The sequence below is a fragment of the Hylobates moloch genome, unplaced genomic scaffold (assembly GCF_009828535.3).
Source record: "Hylobates moloch isolate HMO894 unplaced genomic scaffold, HMol_V3 SCAFFOLD_12, whole genome shotgun sequence".
NCBI classification, from domain to species: domain Eukaryota; kingdom Metazoa; phylum Chordata; class Mammalia; order Primates; family Hylobatidae; genus Hylobates; species Hylobates moloch.
In genome coordinates this window covers 838,470-856,701 of record NW_026652287.1, presented here as the reverse complement: position 1 = coordinate 856,701, position 18,232 = coordinate 838,470, and the positions used below count along the sequence as shown (strand labels likewise).

Sequence of the window (18,232 nt, the reverse complement as noted above, 5' to 3'; positions counted from 1 at the left end):
ATGCACAGCGGTGCTGGGATCCTCCAGAGGATTCCACAGGGGACCGAGGGCCTGCAGGGATTCGAAAACCAGTGCCGGACGCAGCCTTCCTCCCTTACAGCAAGAGCTAGGAGATAAAACAGGCAGGCCGGGAGAGCAGGGCCGGGGTCGCCCCTTCCTCACGGCTGGAAGCCTCCCCGGTGACGGGAAGAATGATGGGGACAGGGGCGGGGCACTTGGGGATCTTCCTCTGCCAGATGGCTCTGATGTTTCCACTGTTGCTGTGAGCAGGAAAGGGTTAACTTGGCAGCTGGCTCCTCCACACCTTGAGCCCCTCCCTGCCCTGGAACCTCCTGCCGGAGACGAGGGCCCTGCTCACCTGGCCGTGGCCGCCCCAGTTGGTCTGTGCAATGGCGGGATTCACGGTGGGCACTTGGCCTCACGGCATCAGCTTGACCTCTGGAGGGTGGAGACCGAGGTCAGCCATGTCACGAGACCAGCCCGGTGAGGACCCTGGACACCGAAGCTCGGGGGCTCCTGGCTGGCCTCGCTTGACACATGTTGTCACGCATGGGTGCTGGAGAATCAAGTCCACGGGACGCCCTGGGAGGGGACACCTGGGAGCTCGCGCCCGGCCTCTCCCGGGCTGTGCCTGGGCATCTCTTCCCTCTGCTGACTTTAACCCGTGTCCTCTGCCGTGAGAACCCACAGCAGGGAAGAGCAACCTGTCTGGGCTCTGTCTGTCCTTCTAGCAAGTTGTGGACCGTCAAGGTGGTCTCGGGGGTCTTCCCGCCACACAACAGCTGCCTGGAGGCTCACAGCCAAGAACGGTGCTCACTCCAGCAGTGGGGCTAGCCCTGACAGCAAACAGATTTCACCCCCAAATTCAAGACACACAGGAGCATTCAAAAACCACACACACACGCACGCACGTGCACACATGCGCACACACCCGCACGCACGCACACACACATGCATGTGCACATGCACACACCTGCATCCACCCGCACACACGTGCACACATGCACATGCACACACGCACACGCACACACCCATGCACGTGCACATGCACACACCTGCATCCACCTGCACACATGCACACGCATGCACACGCACACACACACGCACGCACACACACACACACCGTGTACCCTCAGTGTACAGGCTGGCTAACACACACGAGCCGCTTTCCAAACCGAAGTCATTCCAGCCTCATGCCTGTAGCTGGTGCCACATGAAAACACCACTGTGTTCTTATTTATAGAGTATGTTTCTTTAAATTGGCCTATTTTAAAACTACATGCATTTTTTATTTGAAAGGGAATCTTCATTTCACCGCTGCAAATGGAAAGCTGGCATCACTTGTGTTAAATCATGGTAACCATGAAAATAAGTGGAATGAAAATAAAATAATGTTGTCACACTCTGGATGTGGCTGAGGTGCCAAAGCCTCCAGGCCCAGGCCTCAGCCCTGTTTGTCTAAAGGGCTCGTGGAGACGCCTCCAGGAGGAATCAGAGCCTCGGGAGCTGGGCATGCCTCATCCGCACTACTGTGCTGTCTAAGGAAGCTTCATCACACCTAGAATCAGTTCCCAGCGCGCATTTGTGGGAAAGGGGGGAAGCGGGCCCCACCTGGCTAGAACAGGGAGCTCCGGGTTCCTGCATCAACCTCCACGCGGCCCAGGGCGCTCCCTGCACCGCCGGACCCTGCGGGCCTGTCCAGCCATCTCGCCTCCCTCTGTCCACACGTGGGGAACCCCAGAGCAGGTGAGTGAACGCCCTGGGAACCACTGCCTGAGTCACAAGGAATGGAATGGGGCTGAGATACGCCTTTCCTCCTCCCCTCTCTTCCCTGCTAGCCTCCCCATCCCCATCTCAAATGAGCTCCTGGCCCAAGAATCCTGGTGTCAGGGTCCCCTGACGGGTGGGGCAGGCTGACCACACCAGGAGCTGCAGAGGGGGCTGCGCTCCTGCCTGCCCTCCCTCAGGCAGCTCCAGGAGGAGGCAAGTGTGGCTGAGGCCACCTGCCACCACCCCACGGTGATAACGTGGCCCCACTGGGCAGCCCTGAGTGCCCAGCTTCTGCAGGACAATGCCACCGGGGGCCCTCCCAGGGAGCATCCTGTCGCGGGCTGGCTCTGCGGACAGAGGCGCAGGAGGGGCTGGCCAAGCCTGCCAGTCGCTCCCAGGCCCAAAGGCCAAACTCAGCTGAACTTTATCTGAGCAACAATGCCAATTAATCCGGCGCTTGTCGCGGCTGCTCCCTCAGGGCGGGTGTGAGGGTCAGAGACCAGGCTCCATCCTGAGTGGCGCTGAGGCAAAGCCGTGGCCGCCAGGGCTTGGCTCCTGATTCACCCACTCTTGCAGCCTGGGGGCGACAGGATGGGAGGTGTGCAGGCCATGGATGGAACGGGAATGCCCTTCGCTTCAGACACAAGTGACACCCAGCTCAGCAGTGACTGAGGCCACAGCAGGTGGGACCAGGGCTGGCAGGGCCTGACACAGGGCGCCTGTGCTGCGTGAGCCATGGTGCCTCAGCCCAGCTTCCGCGGTCCCCAGACGCAGCTATGGCAGGGATGCCCCAAGCCTGGGGCGAGGCCCTGGGAAGGATGCCCGCAGCCAAAAGTGGGGAGGGGGGTGGAGACACACAGAGATAGAGAAAGACAGAGAGAGATACAGAGAGAATGAGAGGAGAGAGGAAGAGACAGAGAGAGAGACAGGAGAGACAGAGGAGGAGAGACAGGGAAGACAGAGGAGGCAGGAGGGCCCCACAGGTGGGGGCTCCTGACTGCTCCATTTTCCCACAGCAGACCTTTGCGCGTTTCTCCCAGGAGCCCGCAGCTCGTGGGGCGGTCCCTGGCCAGCATGGGGGTCGCTCACTTCCCCGGCCGGCGTGGGGTGGGGGAAGTCACTCACTTTCTGGGCCGGTAGTCGGGGATGCTCCGATCCAGGGAGATGCGGTCGCTGAGCTGAGCGTTGTAGCCGTACTCCTCATACTTGCCTTCCGCCTCCTGGCCGTCATCACGCAGGGTGGCCGCCAAGCCGCCCTGGCCCAGGCCTCCTGGCCCCTCCACCAGGCCAATGGGCTTGGCGAGGCCTGGGGGAAAGGAAGAGAGGGAGGTCAGGCAGGCCCAGGACACGCTGTTTCCGCACCCAGGAGATGCCCCTCCCGCCCCTCTCCCCGACGGCCGCTTCCCCCTGGTAGAAGCCCAGCAAACTCCCTGCAGATGGCAGGCTGCCAGCTCAGGACATTCCAGAAAGTGCAAGGCTGTGTGCAGAGTGAGAGGGTGGTGCCAGGTGGAAGAAGGAGGGATGAATGGGTGGTGCATGAGGCGTTGAGGGCAGTGGACTCTGTGATGCTGCAATGGTAGATATCTGTTATTATTGTGTATTTTTTGATTCAGGGTCTTGCTCTGTCACCCAGGCTGCAATGCAGTGGCACGATCTCAGCTCACTGCAGCCTGGACCTCCCAGGCTCAAGTGATCCTCCCACCTCAGCCTCCTGAGTAGATGGGCGCACCTCCACAGCTGGCAAATTTTTGTATTTTTAGTGGAGACAGGATTTCACCGTGTTGGTCAGGCTGGTCTTGAACTCCTGACCCCAAGCGATCCACCTACCTAGGCCTCCCAAAGTGCTGGGATTACAGGCGTGAGTCACGGCACCGGCCAATACTTGTTCTTACGCAATTGTCCAAACCCACAGCAGGTGTGACACCGAGTGAGCCCCCTCGCCTCGAGCCACGGCCCTCGGTGAGTCGCCTGCGTCGGGCGGCATAGGCTCATCAATGGTGACACAGTCACACACGTTCATGCCCGGGCGCTGTGCCTGGGGGATGGAGGATGTGGGAACTCCACTCAGTCTCTATCAACCCGAAACTGCTCTGACAGTCAGGCCTACTAATGTTAAAAATATTAACTCAAAAATTGCAACGACTCTAAGATTAGGTGTTTTAAACGCCACGCCACTGCCACCATCCCCACCAGCCCTTGACACCACTCGCCTGTGTAACTTGAGCTGAACACACATCCACACGCGTGCTGCTACTCTGGGGTAAGAAGAACCGAGCCATCTACACAAGGCAGCAGCAGAGACGTGGCTCACACACGTGACGCCAGCCAAATAATCAACACAGGAGACCTCATCCCGTGTGGCTGCCAGCCTGAGGTTCAAGAACAGACGGAATCATAACCCACCCCATGGCCATCGGGGCAGGACGGGGACGCCGGGGTGGAGCAGTGTTGACTGGAAAGGTGCCGGTGGAACTTCTGGGCTGACAGGGAGGCTCCCCAGCTTGGTCAGGGTGTGTGGAGCAGGTGCCCAAGGGGGCTGGGCCAGGAAAAGTTCTAGGTGCTCAGTTGTGCTGGGCAAGCGGACGTGGCTTGGAGATGCTGTTCCCAGGGGAATGGGGGTGAGAGGGGTGTCTCCCCACAAAGATGGCACTGTTGGCTGTCTCTGAGCTGGGAGTCTCTGGGGCATCTTGGATTTGGGGGCAGGTGCCTGGGCAGTAGTTTTAAGCCAGAAAGAGGAGGCATGGACCCTGGAGGCTGGGCTGCCTTTTGTCAGCTTGCACAGAGAGGTCTGTGGTCCTCGGAGGAAGGCCAGTGGAAACACAAACTTGGGAAATACCCGATGCTGACGTCCCACAGCTGCCCGCCTGGCGGGGGCCCTTCTCTTGCGGCGCCAGCTTCTGGGGCCTGGTGAGATCTCTGTAGGATTCCTGCTCCGGGGATGGAGGGACCGATGCCCTGGGAAGATTCCAGTCTGTGACCCTCCAGCCCCTACAGGGCAGTGAGTGGCTTTCTCCCCTCAGCAGAGCCGAGGCTTTGAGCCTCCCGGAACCTCTGGACTTTCTGGAATATTCCATTTTAAATGAGTAAACAAAGTGTTCATATTTATGTAGGACTGAAGGATACAGATTGGACACAGAATTGAAAAATGACACAAATCACTTCCCCTTCTTATTTTAATCCTGCGAGATAAATATGTAATCATGCTATTTTAAAATATCGATATTGCACTTGCATTTTTCACTTTGGAAAGTCTGGAATTGGATGTCTCCCAGAGGCAGGCACAGCAGCTTCTAACTCGAGAGAGAGACACCTGATCATCCGCGGGTTCAGGCCCCAGGTGGGGATTGGCCGCCTGGCTAGAGGGTGGCTGAGCGTGGTTCCGGACGGCTGCCCGATGCCCAGCGTTGGACCTGGCAGGAGGGTGGCTGAGCATGGTTCCGGACGGCTGCCCGAGATGCCCGGCGTTGGACCTGGCAGGAGGGTGGCTGAGCGTGGTTCCGGATGGCTGCCCCATGCCTAGCGTTGGGGCTTTACTTTGTCACTTGTAAAATAAAATATGCATGCATTGAAAAATTCAAACAATCCAGAAAATCACGAAACGGAGAGTTAACATCTGCGTGCTCTGTCTCCTCTCCAAGCGCCACACTTCAGAGGGGATGCCTTGTTCTGATTTGAGTCCTTTTCACTGTGTCTGCTGAAGATCCAGGTCCCGCCTCGTCAGCCTGAGACGAGGTCCCCTGACTTCTTGGCATGAAAAATGAGGGGTTGAGCCCGTTTTCACCCCACTTTCTTCCCCTGCCCCCCTCCTCCTTCCCTCGATTTTTCTTAGCTATTATTTTTAGTGATTCTGTGGCTACCTTGGTGGCCTCAAAAGGAACACTTAAGCCTCTATTTCTGGAAGCTTCAACTCTAGCCAGCATCTCTAGACTCCCAGCTTCATCAGATGAGAAATGGGCGCCCTGATCCACCTGCCGCTCGGCTATGCCGCTACTTTTACGTCCCTAAAGGCATCTGTGACACCCACGCTCGGCTCTGTCACTGTGAGTGAGTGTCCACAGGACTTGACGACACAGTGGTTCTGAAATGTGAAGCAGGCTGGGTGCGGTGGCTCACGCCTGTAATCTCCGCACTTTGGGAGGCTGGGGCGGGCAGAACGCTTGAGGTTGGGAGTTGCAGACCAGTCTGACCAACATGGTGAAACCTGTTTCTACTAAAAATATAAAAATTAGCCGGGCATGGTGGCAAACACCTGTAATCCCAGCTACACGGGAGGCTGAGGCAGGAGAATCGCTTGGACCCAGGAGGTGGAAGTTGCAATGAGCTGAGATAGCGCCACTGCACTCCAGCCTGGGCAACAGAGTGAGCGAGGCTCCGTCTCAAAAAAAGCAAGCAAGAAAGAAAAAAAAGCAGCAAATTGACATGCCCACATCAGGATTACGTAGTTATGATTCACCACGGCACCAGCACGGCATGGACACTAGGATGGAAATATAATTCTATCACCCACTAAACCTGTGCTACTTAATGAAGAACTTTCAGAGGTCAAGACAATGTCATTGATTTTCCTGCTATGCTATTAATTTCTCAGAATTATGCATATTTTAACTTGTTTTAGGTTTGGATCTTGACTTTTCATATGCCCTTTTAGAGCAGATATGAAGATAATTAATAAGAATAATAATATCTACCGAGCAAGTGTCCTTCACATGCACTAACGTGTCATTCCCCACAACACCCCTGGGACATAGGTTCTGTATTTTACCCCATTTTGCAGATGAGAAAACTGAGGCTCGGAGAGGTCAGGCAATACACACAAGGTCACAGGGCCGGTCAGCATCAGAACCGTGTTTGAACCCAGGCAACGTGGCATGGAACAGCTTCTCCCGACAGCTATGCTCTGCTGCCGTGTGAGCTCAGGCCTCCTGGCAATGTGATTGGGGGGTCATAGCCCCGTCTTCCCAGAGACATTCCCAACTGCAGGGCTGGCCCTCAGCGCCCTCGCCTCACGGCCTTCTCACTCCCGGGTCCCTTTGCATCAGTCGTTTGCCCAGCGGCCACCCCTGGGCCCTCCTCGCTCTAAGCCTGGGTGGGCTCCATCGCCCTGTGGATCCCACGTCTGCCCAGGCCCTGGACGTTCTCTTCATCCCATTGAAGTATATCCCTAAAGACTGAAGAAGGGCTGTGTGGAAAGTAAACTTCCTGAGCCCTCACATGTCTGGAAGTCTCTTTCATTGCTCCTCATGCTGGCTTGATAATTGTGCTGGGTATAGAATTCCAGGCTTGATGGCTTTTTTCCCCTCATGCAGTGCCCGGTGCTGCCTGTGAGTGTTCTGAGGTCAGCGGGACCCTCTTTCATCTTCAGACTGGCATTTTGTTTCTGCCTGTCTCTGGAAACTGATTTTTTTGTTGTCGTTGGGATCCTAGATTTGGTCAGGGCGTATCTTGCAGTGAATCACAGTCATGCTTGGCAATCCACACTCATGTCGACGTTCGGCTCCAGGAAGTTTGCTCTGTTAATGATGTGACTGTATTCCCATCTGACATCCCTGTTTTCTCTTCTGTAACCTCTGTTAAGTGAACGTTTCCCCTCCCGGTTTATCTCCTGCCTCCCGACGCTTCATTCTCCATTTTCATTCTCTTGGTTTTCATCTCATCGGCTTGATCTTTTGTCGTGCCATGTTGCCAATTAGCTTGTCCATTGAATTGGTTTTGTTGTCATATATTTAATCCCAAAGGATGCTTCTTGTTCTCCAGTCGCCCCTGCCTTGCATGAATGGCAAACTGGTTTTACTTTATGTGGTTGGCAGCAGCCCCAAAACTGTCCACATCCTAATCCCTGGAACCAGTGAGTGTCACGTTACATAGCTAAGGGGACTTGGCAGACGCCCACAGCTTTGCGTGAACCTGCTTCATTGGCCAGAAGGAGCGGAGGAGCTGGGCCTTCACTGTGGTCCCCAGTCACTTGCATGGGGGTTAGGGGACACCCCGGCCACGCCGCTGCTCACAGCTTCCTTGCAGAGGGAGTGAGGGTTGCCAGGCCTCCGAATGAGTGTGTTTTGAAGAGAGAGGCTGCCATTCCCACCCTCCCTCCACCCAGGGGCTCCATGCCTCCCCTCACCACTGCGTCTGTGCTTAAAAGAACCAAGCAGCCCCTGGTCCAGACGTTGCTGCCCGCTGAGCTGCCTGACTTCTCTTGGCTGAGGGTCCTCCTTGGTCACAGGCGGGTCACCACTGAGTCCCCATCCCAGGACTGTGCAGATGGTAGAGATGGAGCTCAGGGGCCCTGAGCCCAGCACTGGCTGTGCGCTGGGGGTGAAGGAGCCTTTGCTGCCTCGGATCCAATCTTCTTTCTTGGCCAGTGGAGTTAGTGCTGTCACTGTCCTGTAGCTGCTGAGAGAAGCTGCCTGGGGGACACCAGTGTCAGCAGGACACAGGTTCCTGGCCATGGTTCTTCACTCCTCTCTGCAGTGGCTTCATCGGGGGTGCTGATTTCCCACCTCCCTGACTCAGGGCTTGGACTGTGAGCTGCTTGTGGAAAGAGAGCCCAAGTGATGGTGTCCCAGTTCCCAGCCTGGACCTTGCAAAGCCAGGTACCTGCCCCGTCTGCCTTTACCACACACAGAGCCCCCATCATGGCTGCCCAGCCTGGGCCCTAGGACAGGCCTCGCCATGCAGAGCGGTCCGGCCAAGCCACAGACCCTCAGTGAGAGGTGGCCCTGCCCCTGCGGCACCATGGGTGTAAGCAAGACCATCCCAACGCGCTGTGTCTTGGGGTGCTGGGCACTGTGCTATGGAGCCATTGCTGCCCAACAGGCTGTTCTCTGTGCTGTCCTCCGCCTAGTCCAGGAATAGACAGCACGGGAGGAGGAAGCAGAGGCAGAAACAGCCACATTGCTCATGTCCACAGCACCCACATCCACAGCGCCCACGTCCACAGCGTCCACATCCATGGTGCCCACGTCCATGGCACCCACATCCACAGGACCCATGTCCATACCACCCACGTCCACAGCACCCACATCCACAGTGCCCACATCCATGGCGCCCACATCCACAGCACCCACGTCCACACCTGTGCTGGCACCCCTGGAGACCAGACACGCCCAGTCCCTTCCTCCCCACTGCTTCCCCGTCCCCTCCCCGTCCCCACACCTGCAGTTGTCCACTCAGCAGCCAGTACGAGCTTGTAGAGGGTTCCAGAGCCGCTCCCCTGCTGGGAGCCATGGGCCCAAATCCTGCTGCACTTGCGGTTCCGGCTCCTCACGGCAGCTGCAGCCCCCACAGCAGCCACGGCCCCCCAGCTCCTGCAGCCCTTGTGGGTCGCATCCTCGCTCGCAGTAGGCCAGCCACACTCCTGCTTCCTGCCCCGGGGCCTTGGCTCCTGCCCTCACTCGGGCCTCAGCTCTGGGTTGCACCCTGGAGACCTCCCAGGTTCCCGGTGACTGCACCTCAGTCCCTGCCTCATTTTCCTCCCAGAACTCAGAACTCATCACCGTCTAAAATTGTCCCCTCCGCCATGCTCTCTGCTTCCCCTCAATGTGCAAGAGACAGGGCTTTGTCCTGCCTTCCTGCCATCTACCCCGGCGCCTCGTGTGTTCACAGCGTGTACCTGGCGAGCCGCCCGAGGTGGGTGAATGGATCCCTTCCAAGTGGGTGCCAGGGCACTGCCTCCCCCGGTCCCAGGGGAGAGGCAAGACCTCCCTCCCCACCCCCACAACGAAGAGACAGACGCTGAGCCACAGACAAGCCCAGCCAATGCCTCGCGGGCTCTGCTAGGTGGGACCCGGGTCTCTAACTCCCTTGCAGGCCCTGCTGTAAGGTCCTGGTCTCCACATGAAATGGAGCAGAGCCGGGTAGCACCATCCTGGTCCTGGCTGGGCCCGACCCCCTGGCCCCGGCATTCACCCTACAACACTGCGCAGAACGTGGGAAGAGCCTTGTCTTTGAAGGAAAGTCTCGAGGCCCCACCGAAGCCGGACACCAGGCTCCACCACCTCCTGGGCCAGAGCTCCAGCGTCCAGCAGGGCGGGGCGTGCGAAGGAGGCACTGCTTGCTCCGAGGGAGTGGGTGTGAGTCCAGAGGAAAGGGAAGGGGAGGAGGGTGGGGAGAGCGGAGTCGGTGAGACAGGAAGTCCGGACCACCGTCGTTCAGTGGAATCCATAGGACACTCATGAGTGCCGTGCGGAGGACGCTGCCTCACGTGTGCAGGGCTTTCACGGAAAATGCTGGAAAGCGAGATTTTCCCACCAGGAGAAGAGTCCTAGGTGGCACAGGCAGAGGGAGGGTCCAGAACGCACGTCCCTAGGAATTCCGCACACTTGAAGGGGTATTTGGGGTTTCAGCTCTGTTCACCAGGTGTGGGAGTGGCGGGGCCAGGGCTGCCATAATAGGGGGCATTGAGCCTCACCCCACAGTGGGGCCGAGCCGTCCAGGCTTCAGCCTTTAGATGCTGACTTGTGGGCACGCGGGAGCACTGGGGTCGGGGGGGCTCGGGCAGCTCGGAGGCTGCAGGGGAGGGGCCTCCAGGCAGCATTCACTTGATGGTTCTCAGGGAAATACAGTCAGTTCTTGTCATCTGCAGTGGTTCTGGTTCTAGAGACGCCGTGGATGCTGAATGGTGGCTGCTGAGTGCTCGCTCCAGGGGGAGCTCTGGGCTCTGGGGCGCCTCTGGGGCGCCTCTGGCCACACGCTTTCCCCAGCCCCTCAATAGGTAACTTGGTTTTCCATGTGTTTCTGCATAAAGATGCCTTATTTAATACCTATTTGACGATTCTGATCTTAGAGCCAACAGCGACATGACCCACGCTGGAGCCAAGCTTCTCCACACATGCATTTCCTGCAAGGCACGTCTCAGACACTTGTGCCCGGGTACCGACAGCACCTCAGCCTGTGCTTGGGGTGTTCTAAACAGTGAAATCACCAAAGCACAAAAAGCACAAAAATGTAGACAACGTGCCACTTAAGCAGCAGTATGGAGAAGGCAGGGGACCCCGTTTACAGTCAGGGTCAGAACGAGAAGCCGGGGGACCCCGTTTACGGTCAGGGCCAGAACGAGAAGCCGGGGGACCCCGTTTACAGTCAGGGCCAGAACGAGAAGCCGGGGGACCCCGTTTACAGTCAGGGCCAGAACGAGAAGCCGGGGGACCCCGTTTACAGTCGGAGCTGGAACGAGAAGTGGAGCCTGGCCCTGTTTGACCAAAGATCTTGCCCCTCTGAGCCCATCTGTGAATGGCCGTGGAAGAGCATGAAGCACTGGTTTGGGGATTACAGATGAATTTCAGGGAGGAGGAACATTTGCGAACACAGAATCTGTGAATGATGCAGCCGACGGTACTTTGATATTCTGGTGACCACTATGGACACATTGGTGGGGCTGGTGGGACTGGGGGGCACAGGCCCTCCTGGGGCACCAGGTCTTCACCATTGACCTCCCCCCAGAGCTGTCCCTGGAGCAGGTGGGTCCGATGAATGAATGACTCTGACTAGAGTCAGCAGAGAGATGGGAGCCGCCTCCCCACGGCCCCCAGCCTGTGCCCCTGAGGCCCGGTGAGGCCCCTGATGGTGTGATGCTCCTCCGTGAACAGCAGCCTGAGAACAGTGCTTCTCAAACCCAGCTGTATCACCCGGGGTCCTTGTTAAAACACAGCCCACCAGGCCCCTCCAGCAGTGTCTGATCCACAGGTGCACGTCGGGCAGGAGACTCAGGAGCTCTGGTGACCTCCGGGTGATGCTGAGGCTGCCAGGCTGGGGACCCACTCAGGCTCTGGCCTTGGAGCCAGGTCTCAGAGGCTTCAGGCGTCCTGCTCAGGGTGGCAGCGGCCATGTAGTGCCAAGGTGCTGGCAGAGGCTGGGGTCAGGACTTCCAGCCGGGAGGGCAGGGCAGGAGCAAGGAGAGTCTGGGGGTCAGGACTTCCAGCCGGGAGGGCAGGGCAGGAGCAGGCACAGACCGGGGGCAGCCTCTGGGAGGGCAGGGCAGGAGCAGGTGCAGACCCGGGGCAGCCTCTGGGAGGGCAGGGCAGGAGCAGGTACAGACCCGGGGCAGCCTCTGGGAGGGCAGGGCAGGAGCAGGTGCAGACCCGGGCACCTCTGGGAGGGCAGGTGCGGTCAGAGCCTCTTGGCTTTCCCGGTCATGTTCCCTGGAGCGGGAGGGATCTGTTAATAGCTCCAAAAAGTGAAAATCCCACAGATCTGATTTTGCCTGTGAGGAAGGTCTCCGTGGGCGCCTCGCAGCCGGATTTCTGGAGCTCTCATCTTCCCTGTCTCTTATCTCCAGCGTGGCCTCAAATCTTCTTTCACAAAGAATTCCTTCCAAAGAGGCAGGATTGCTTGATCCCACCAGGAAACAAGGACAAACGATGAAGAAACTGGTAAAAGTGTGGAGACGCCCGGCCTGTGGCTGCAGGGCTCAAGACCAAATCCCTCTAAACCCACTATGGGATGGAGCCACCAGTGGTCCCTGTGGCTGCACTGGGGGTCACAGGGAGCGGCCGGTGCTGCCATGGCCCAGGGGCCGGAGATGGGGCCTCCAGCCTGGGAAGCCAGCGGGGCCTTCAGACGGGCACCCGGAGAGTTTGCTCTGCTCTTCCCCACCCCAACGCCCTGGCTTCACCGACAACCCCATGCCGGGCACCATGCAGGCAGGGAAGGAGAGGCCCAGTGCCGGATGCCGTGCAGGCCGAGAGCCAAAGGCTGTGCAGACTGTTGTGGGTTGAATTGTATCCTCCAGAAAAACAGGCAGAGTCCCAGCCCCGGGGACCTGTGAGCAGGATCTTGTCTGGAAACGGTCTTTGCTGACGTCATCAAGGTAAGAGGAGGTGGTGCGAGAGTCGGGTAGGCTCTGAGCCAAACATGGTGTGTCCTTCTTAGAAGAGGAGACACAGAGACATACGCAGAGGAGGGGCACACATGTGAGGGTGGAGGCAGAGACCGGAATGATGTGGCCCCCAGCCAGGGATGCCCAGGTCACCAGGAGCTGGGAGAGGCAGGAAGGATCCTCCCCTGCAGCCTGTGCAGGGAGCGTGGCCCAGCCGGCACCATGATTCTGGACGGCTGGTCTCCGGACAGGGAGAGCCTCCAAATAGGGACAGCCTCCGGACAGGGACGGCCTCCGGACAGGGAGAGCCTCTGGAACAGGGAGAGCCTCCGAACAGGGAGAGCCTCCAAACACGGACGGCCTCCGGACAGGGACAGCCTCCGAACAGGGAGAGCCTCTGGAACAGGGAGAGCCTCCAAACAGGGACGGCCTCCAGACAGGGACAGCCTCCAGACAGGGACAGCCTCCAGACAGGGACAGCCTCCAGACAGGGACGGCCTCCGGAACAGGGACGGCCTCCAAACAGTGACGGCCTCCAAATAGGGACGGCCTCCAAATAGGGACGGCCTCCAGACAGGGACAGCCTCCAGACAGGGACAGCCTCCGGAACAGGGACAGCCTCCAAATAGGGACAGCCTCCGGAACAGGGACAGCCTCCAGACAGGGACGGCCTCCAGACAGGGACAGCCTCCGGAACAGGGACAGCCTCCAGACAGGGACGGCCTCCAGACAGGGACAGCCTCCAAACAGGGACGGCCTCCAAATAGGGACAGCCTCCAAACAGGGACGGCCTCCAGACAGGGACAGCCTCCAAATAGGGACAGCCTCCGGACAGGGAGAGTGTCCGTTTCTGTTGTTCTAAGCCACGCAGTCTGTGGTGATTTTTCACGGCAGCCCCAGGAGATGACCGCACAGCCTCATGCTCACGCCAGCCGTCCAGCCCACTCAGACCAGCGGACACAGGTCTCTCTGGGATCCAAGAGCAGGAGATGCCCACGCTCACCACCCCATCCACTGACAGCCCAGCTGTGGGCTCTTCCCCAGATCTCACAGGGTGTCTTCTTGGGCTGCGTGATATCAGTCCCAAGTTTTCCTCTTTGAAATCCCAGCTTCCTCTTCCAGACAGAATCAACACGGCAAGCTTATCATCTCATCCTTGAATAAGATGTAATTTTGAGAATAATGGGAAATTTGCATCTGTTAGCTCAGCCTTTGAAAGGTCTGTCCCACAACTTTCATGAAAAACAAACCAAGCTCAACATCCTGCTGTTCTGAGGTCACAGGCTAGTGGTGACAGCTGACCTGTCACACACCAACTTTCAGCACCGTTCCTCAAATGTGGCAATTCACAAAGACAAGACATAATTTCTCACACTCCGGGAGGCTGGGAAGTCCAAGATGAAGAGGCACGGATCTGACTTGGGCCTCTGTGCTGTGTCATCCCATGTGGATAGCGAGAGCGCACACGCATTGGGGGCTGGGGGGGAGGGCGGAACTCTTCCTTCCATCAGGAGCCCACTCCCACACAAACCAACTCACTCCCAAGATACCCAACTCACTCCTGAAATAACAAAGCCACTCCTGAGATAACCAACACATTCTCAAAATAAACAACACACTCCCGAGATGACCAAGTCACTCCCAACACAACCAACTCACTCCTGAGATACCCAAACTCACTCCCATGATAACTAACTCACTCCCAAGATAACCAACTCACTCCCACGATAACCAACTCACTCCCAAGATAAGCAACTCACTCCCAAGATAAGCAACTCACTCCCAAGATAAGCAAGCCACTCCTGAGAAAAACAACTCACTTGTGAGATAACCAGCTCACTCCTGAGATGACCAACTCACTCCTGAGATAACCAAGCCACTCTCACCATAACAACTCACTCCTGAGATAACCAACTCACTCTATAATGACCAACTCACTCCTCAGATAACAAAACCACTCTCAAGATAACCAGCTCACTCCTGAGATGACCAACTCACTCCCACAATAACCAACTCACTCCGAGATGACCAAGCCACTTCCATCATAACCAACTCACTCGAGATAACTAACTCACTCCCAGGATAACCAAGACACTCCCAAGATAACCAACTCACTCCCATGATAATGAAGTCACTCCAGAGATGACCAACTCATTCCCAAGATGACCAAGCCACTCCCGAGATAACCAACTCACTCCCATGATAACCGACTCACTCCTACAATAACCAACTCACTCCTGAGACAATAAAGCCGCTCCCAAGATAACCAACTCACTCTGAGATGACCAAGTCACTCCTGAGATGACTGAGTCTCTCCCAAGATAAGCAAGCCACTCCCACAATAACCAATCACTCCTGAGATAAACAAGCCACTCCTGAGATAGCCAACTCACTCCCATGATAACCAGCTCACTTCTGAGATGACTGAGTCTCTCCAAAGATGACCAAGCCATTCCTACCATAACCAACTCACTCCTGAGATAACCAACTCGTTCCCAAGATAAGCAAGCCACTCCCACGATAACCAACACACTCCCATGAAAACCAACTCCCTCCTGAGACAACCAAGCCGATCCCACAATAACCAACTCACTCTCATAATAACCAACTCATTCCCAAGAAAACTAACTCACTTCTGAGAAAACCAACTCCCAAGATTACCAACTCACTCCCGAGATAACCAATTCACTCCCATAATAACCAAATCACTCCCACGATAACCAACTCACTCATGAGATAACCAAGCCATTCCCAAGATACCTAGCCCACTCCTGAGATAACTAACCCACTCTCACGATAACCAACCCATTATTGTGATAACTAACTCATTCCCAAGGTAACCCACTCCCATGATAACTAACCTGCTCCCACCATACCTAACCCACCCCTGAGATAACAAACCCACTCCTGAGATAACCCACTCCCATAACTAACCCACTCCCACCTAACTAACCCACTCCCACCACACCTAACCCACCCCTGAGATAACCAACCCACTCCTGAGATAACTCACTCCCATAACTAACCTGCTCCCACCACACCTAACCCACCCCTGAGATAACCAACCCACTCCTGAGACAACTCACTCCCATAACTAACTCATTCTCACATTAAGGGCATTAACCCCTTGGAGAGGGCAGAGCCCCTGCAGACCCCTCTCAATGCCATGGTGGGGGTGAAGCTTCCCGCGTGGGGGCAGCGGGCAACGCATTCACAGCACAGCACTGACCGTGTTCCTCGTGCAGGCGTTGCACAAGCTTTGCCTCCTTTAATCCCCAGGGTTCCCTCCGAGCCAGCTGCTTTTGTCACCCCCATGTAACTGATGAGACTACTGAGACTGAAGTTTGGGCCCATGGCCAGGAGGCAGTGAGCCCCAGCCACACTCCATCACAGTGCTCTGAACTGCAAAGCTCTCAAAGAGGGTGTCCAAGGGAACCAAGAAAGGCACCACCCCTGTATGGTGGCAGGCAAAGGCATTAAATAAACAGCCACTAAGCCACGGTCACTCCCCTTTCAGGAGAGGAAGGGCATCCTCTCCCAAGGAAGCAGGTGACAGTGCCTGCCTGGCCTTGGGGACCACGGCTGCGCTTCCACTCCGGGCCCTGTTTCACAGACGGAAGTGCTGCTGCGGTGGGCACGTGAGAATGGTCCATACGAGAGCCACACAGGAGTTTCTGAGCCAGACCAAGGTGCCAGCTGGACACTTCCCCTCCAGGGCACGTAAAGGGTCCCCGTCCATGGGGCTGCCCCATCGCCGGCGCCTGCCCCTCCCAATTCTGCCTGGAGGTAGGGATGGCTGTGCGAACATTCACCGCCGGCACAGCACGAGGACTGCCTGGTGGCCACGGGGAAGGAACATGCCACGTGGACACATTCAGGTTGAACCAGCCCTTGGAGGAGGGACCTGGGGCCCCACTCGCTGGCCGGAGAGGGAGCAAGGTTGGCCTCCCTGGCAAATGCAGCCTCCGCCATGCCCTGCATGACCTTGGACAGGGCAGGTGATGTGGATGCGGCTCCAGGGGGCGCGGAACATTCGTGTGCCACCTTCAAGATGGAGGGGTCTGCATTTTGCTTTTGCCTCCACATAAAGTTAGGGCCACAGATGCCTTCTGTGCCATCAGAGGTAGAATTCAATTGCAGTCGTAGCAATGATCTTCCCACCACCAGGTAACATCCGTCGGGCAGTTGTCCACAGAACGCCTGCCTGACAACCCCGAGGGGCTCACGCGTTTATCACTTATTTATTAATTGCATATTTAGGATTGCTTATTTCAGAAATTGAACCACTGCGTCAAAGATAGAGAAATTTCGTGAATCTTGGTGCCAAGTCATTTTCCAGAAGGTTTAGATTATTTTTGTTTCACTGCCAGCAATATATGCTTCCACTACTTTAATTAGAAAGTGCATCACTTCTGATTGGAAAAGTCACAAATGCTTCTGGTAGAAAATTCTACACACGCACACACAGACACACACACACACAGGATCACCTGGGGTCTCACGCTGCAGGGAAAACTAACATCAGTATTTTCACACTGCATATTATTCTGTAAGATCACATGTAATGCCTCCGCGCAGCTCAATCCATGTATCTGGTGTCTGCCGCCTGCATTCTGTTTTTATCACTACGTCTTGAGTATTTTCCCATGTCACTAAAAATTCTTCATAAACATAACTTTGATGGCTGCAAACATAAAATGTCAATTTGTAGCTGTGCCATTTATTCACCCATCCATTATCAAAACTCACGGAGCGTCTGCTAAATTCCAAGAACCGCCTGGGTGGGGCAGGCCCAGGTGGCCCCGGTGAACGCAGCACACACCTGCCTGCCTCCCAGAGCTCATGCCCCGTCATGCACACAGGTGAGCAGGTGCCAGCCCAGGGCAGCCGCTTCCATGCAGGTGTGGGTCAGAGGCAGGGGCAGGGTCCCCAGGAAGAGGAGTCGGAGGGAAGAGAAAGGCCAGGAGGGCAGGAAGGTGTCCTGTGAGTGGCTGCGTGTGCAGGTCAGGGCTGTGGCGGCAGAAAGGGGACGGGACGGGGTGAGAGCTTTCTGTGCCGGCTGGGATCTTGCTTTGAGCCTTGCAGGAAGTGGGAGCGCAGAGGAGCTTTGAACTGAGAGGGAGAGAGGAGGATGGGCACAGTGGTCAGGCTTTCTATGCAGATAAACCACTCCGGTGACTGTCTACGGGGACAGAAGGGTGGAACCCAGGGGCCTGTGCAGAGTCTGATGTTCCGATCAGCCCTGGGGCGTGATGGTGTATGGACATCGAACACTCGGTTTCCCACCCTCTGTCTGTCTCTCTCTCTCAGGAGAGCCTCCCTGTGTATTTCAGGACTAGCCATCCCCCATGCGCACTGTGGCTGTCACCCCGTGGCCTTCACCGGGTAGTCCCCGCCAGACCCTCCACCGCCGGGATGCAGTGATTGCCCGAGGCTGGGCAAGCGCCCTGTGTGGATTCATCGCCAGGAGAGAGGCCCCCACCCCGGGCATCTTGAGCAGCACAGGGCCACCAGGGTGTCCTCATTTAACACGAGGTAGCTGCCCAGAATCCACCACCAAAAACGGAAGCAGAGGAGAGATGAAAAGCAGCACGCTCACCCAGGCACACCCTCACCCAGGCACACCCTCACCCAGGGACACCCTCACCC

At 56.9% G+C, this 18,232-nt stretch overlaps 1 protein-coding gene across 1 annotated transcript in view; it reads right to left on the bottom strand.

Moving 5' to 3' along the window:
* The window catches only part of GALNT9 (polypeptide N-acetylgalactosaminyltransferase 9), a 117,360-nt gene that overhangs the window by 75,288 nt on the left and 23,840 nt on the right, over positions 1–18,232 (bottom strand). Inside the window, exon 2 of the mRNA XM_032168232.2 lies at positions 2,896–3,076. Within this exon, the coding sequence (XP_032024123.1) occupies positions 2,896–3,076 (181 nt within the window). The remainder of the gene's footprint in view (positions 1–2,895; positions 3,077–18,232) is intronic.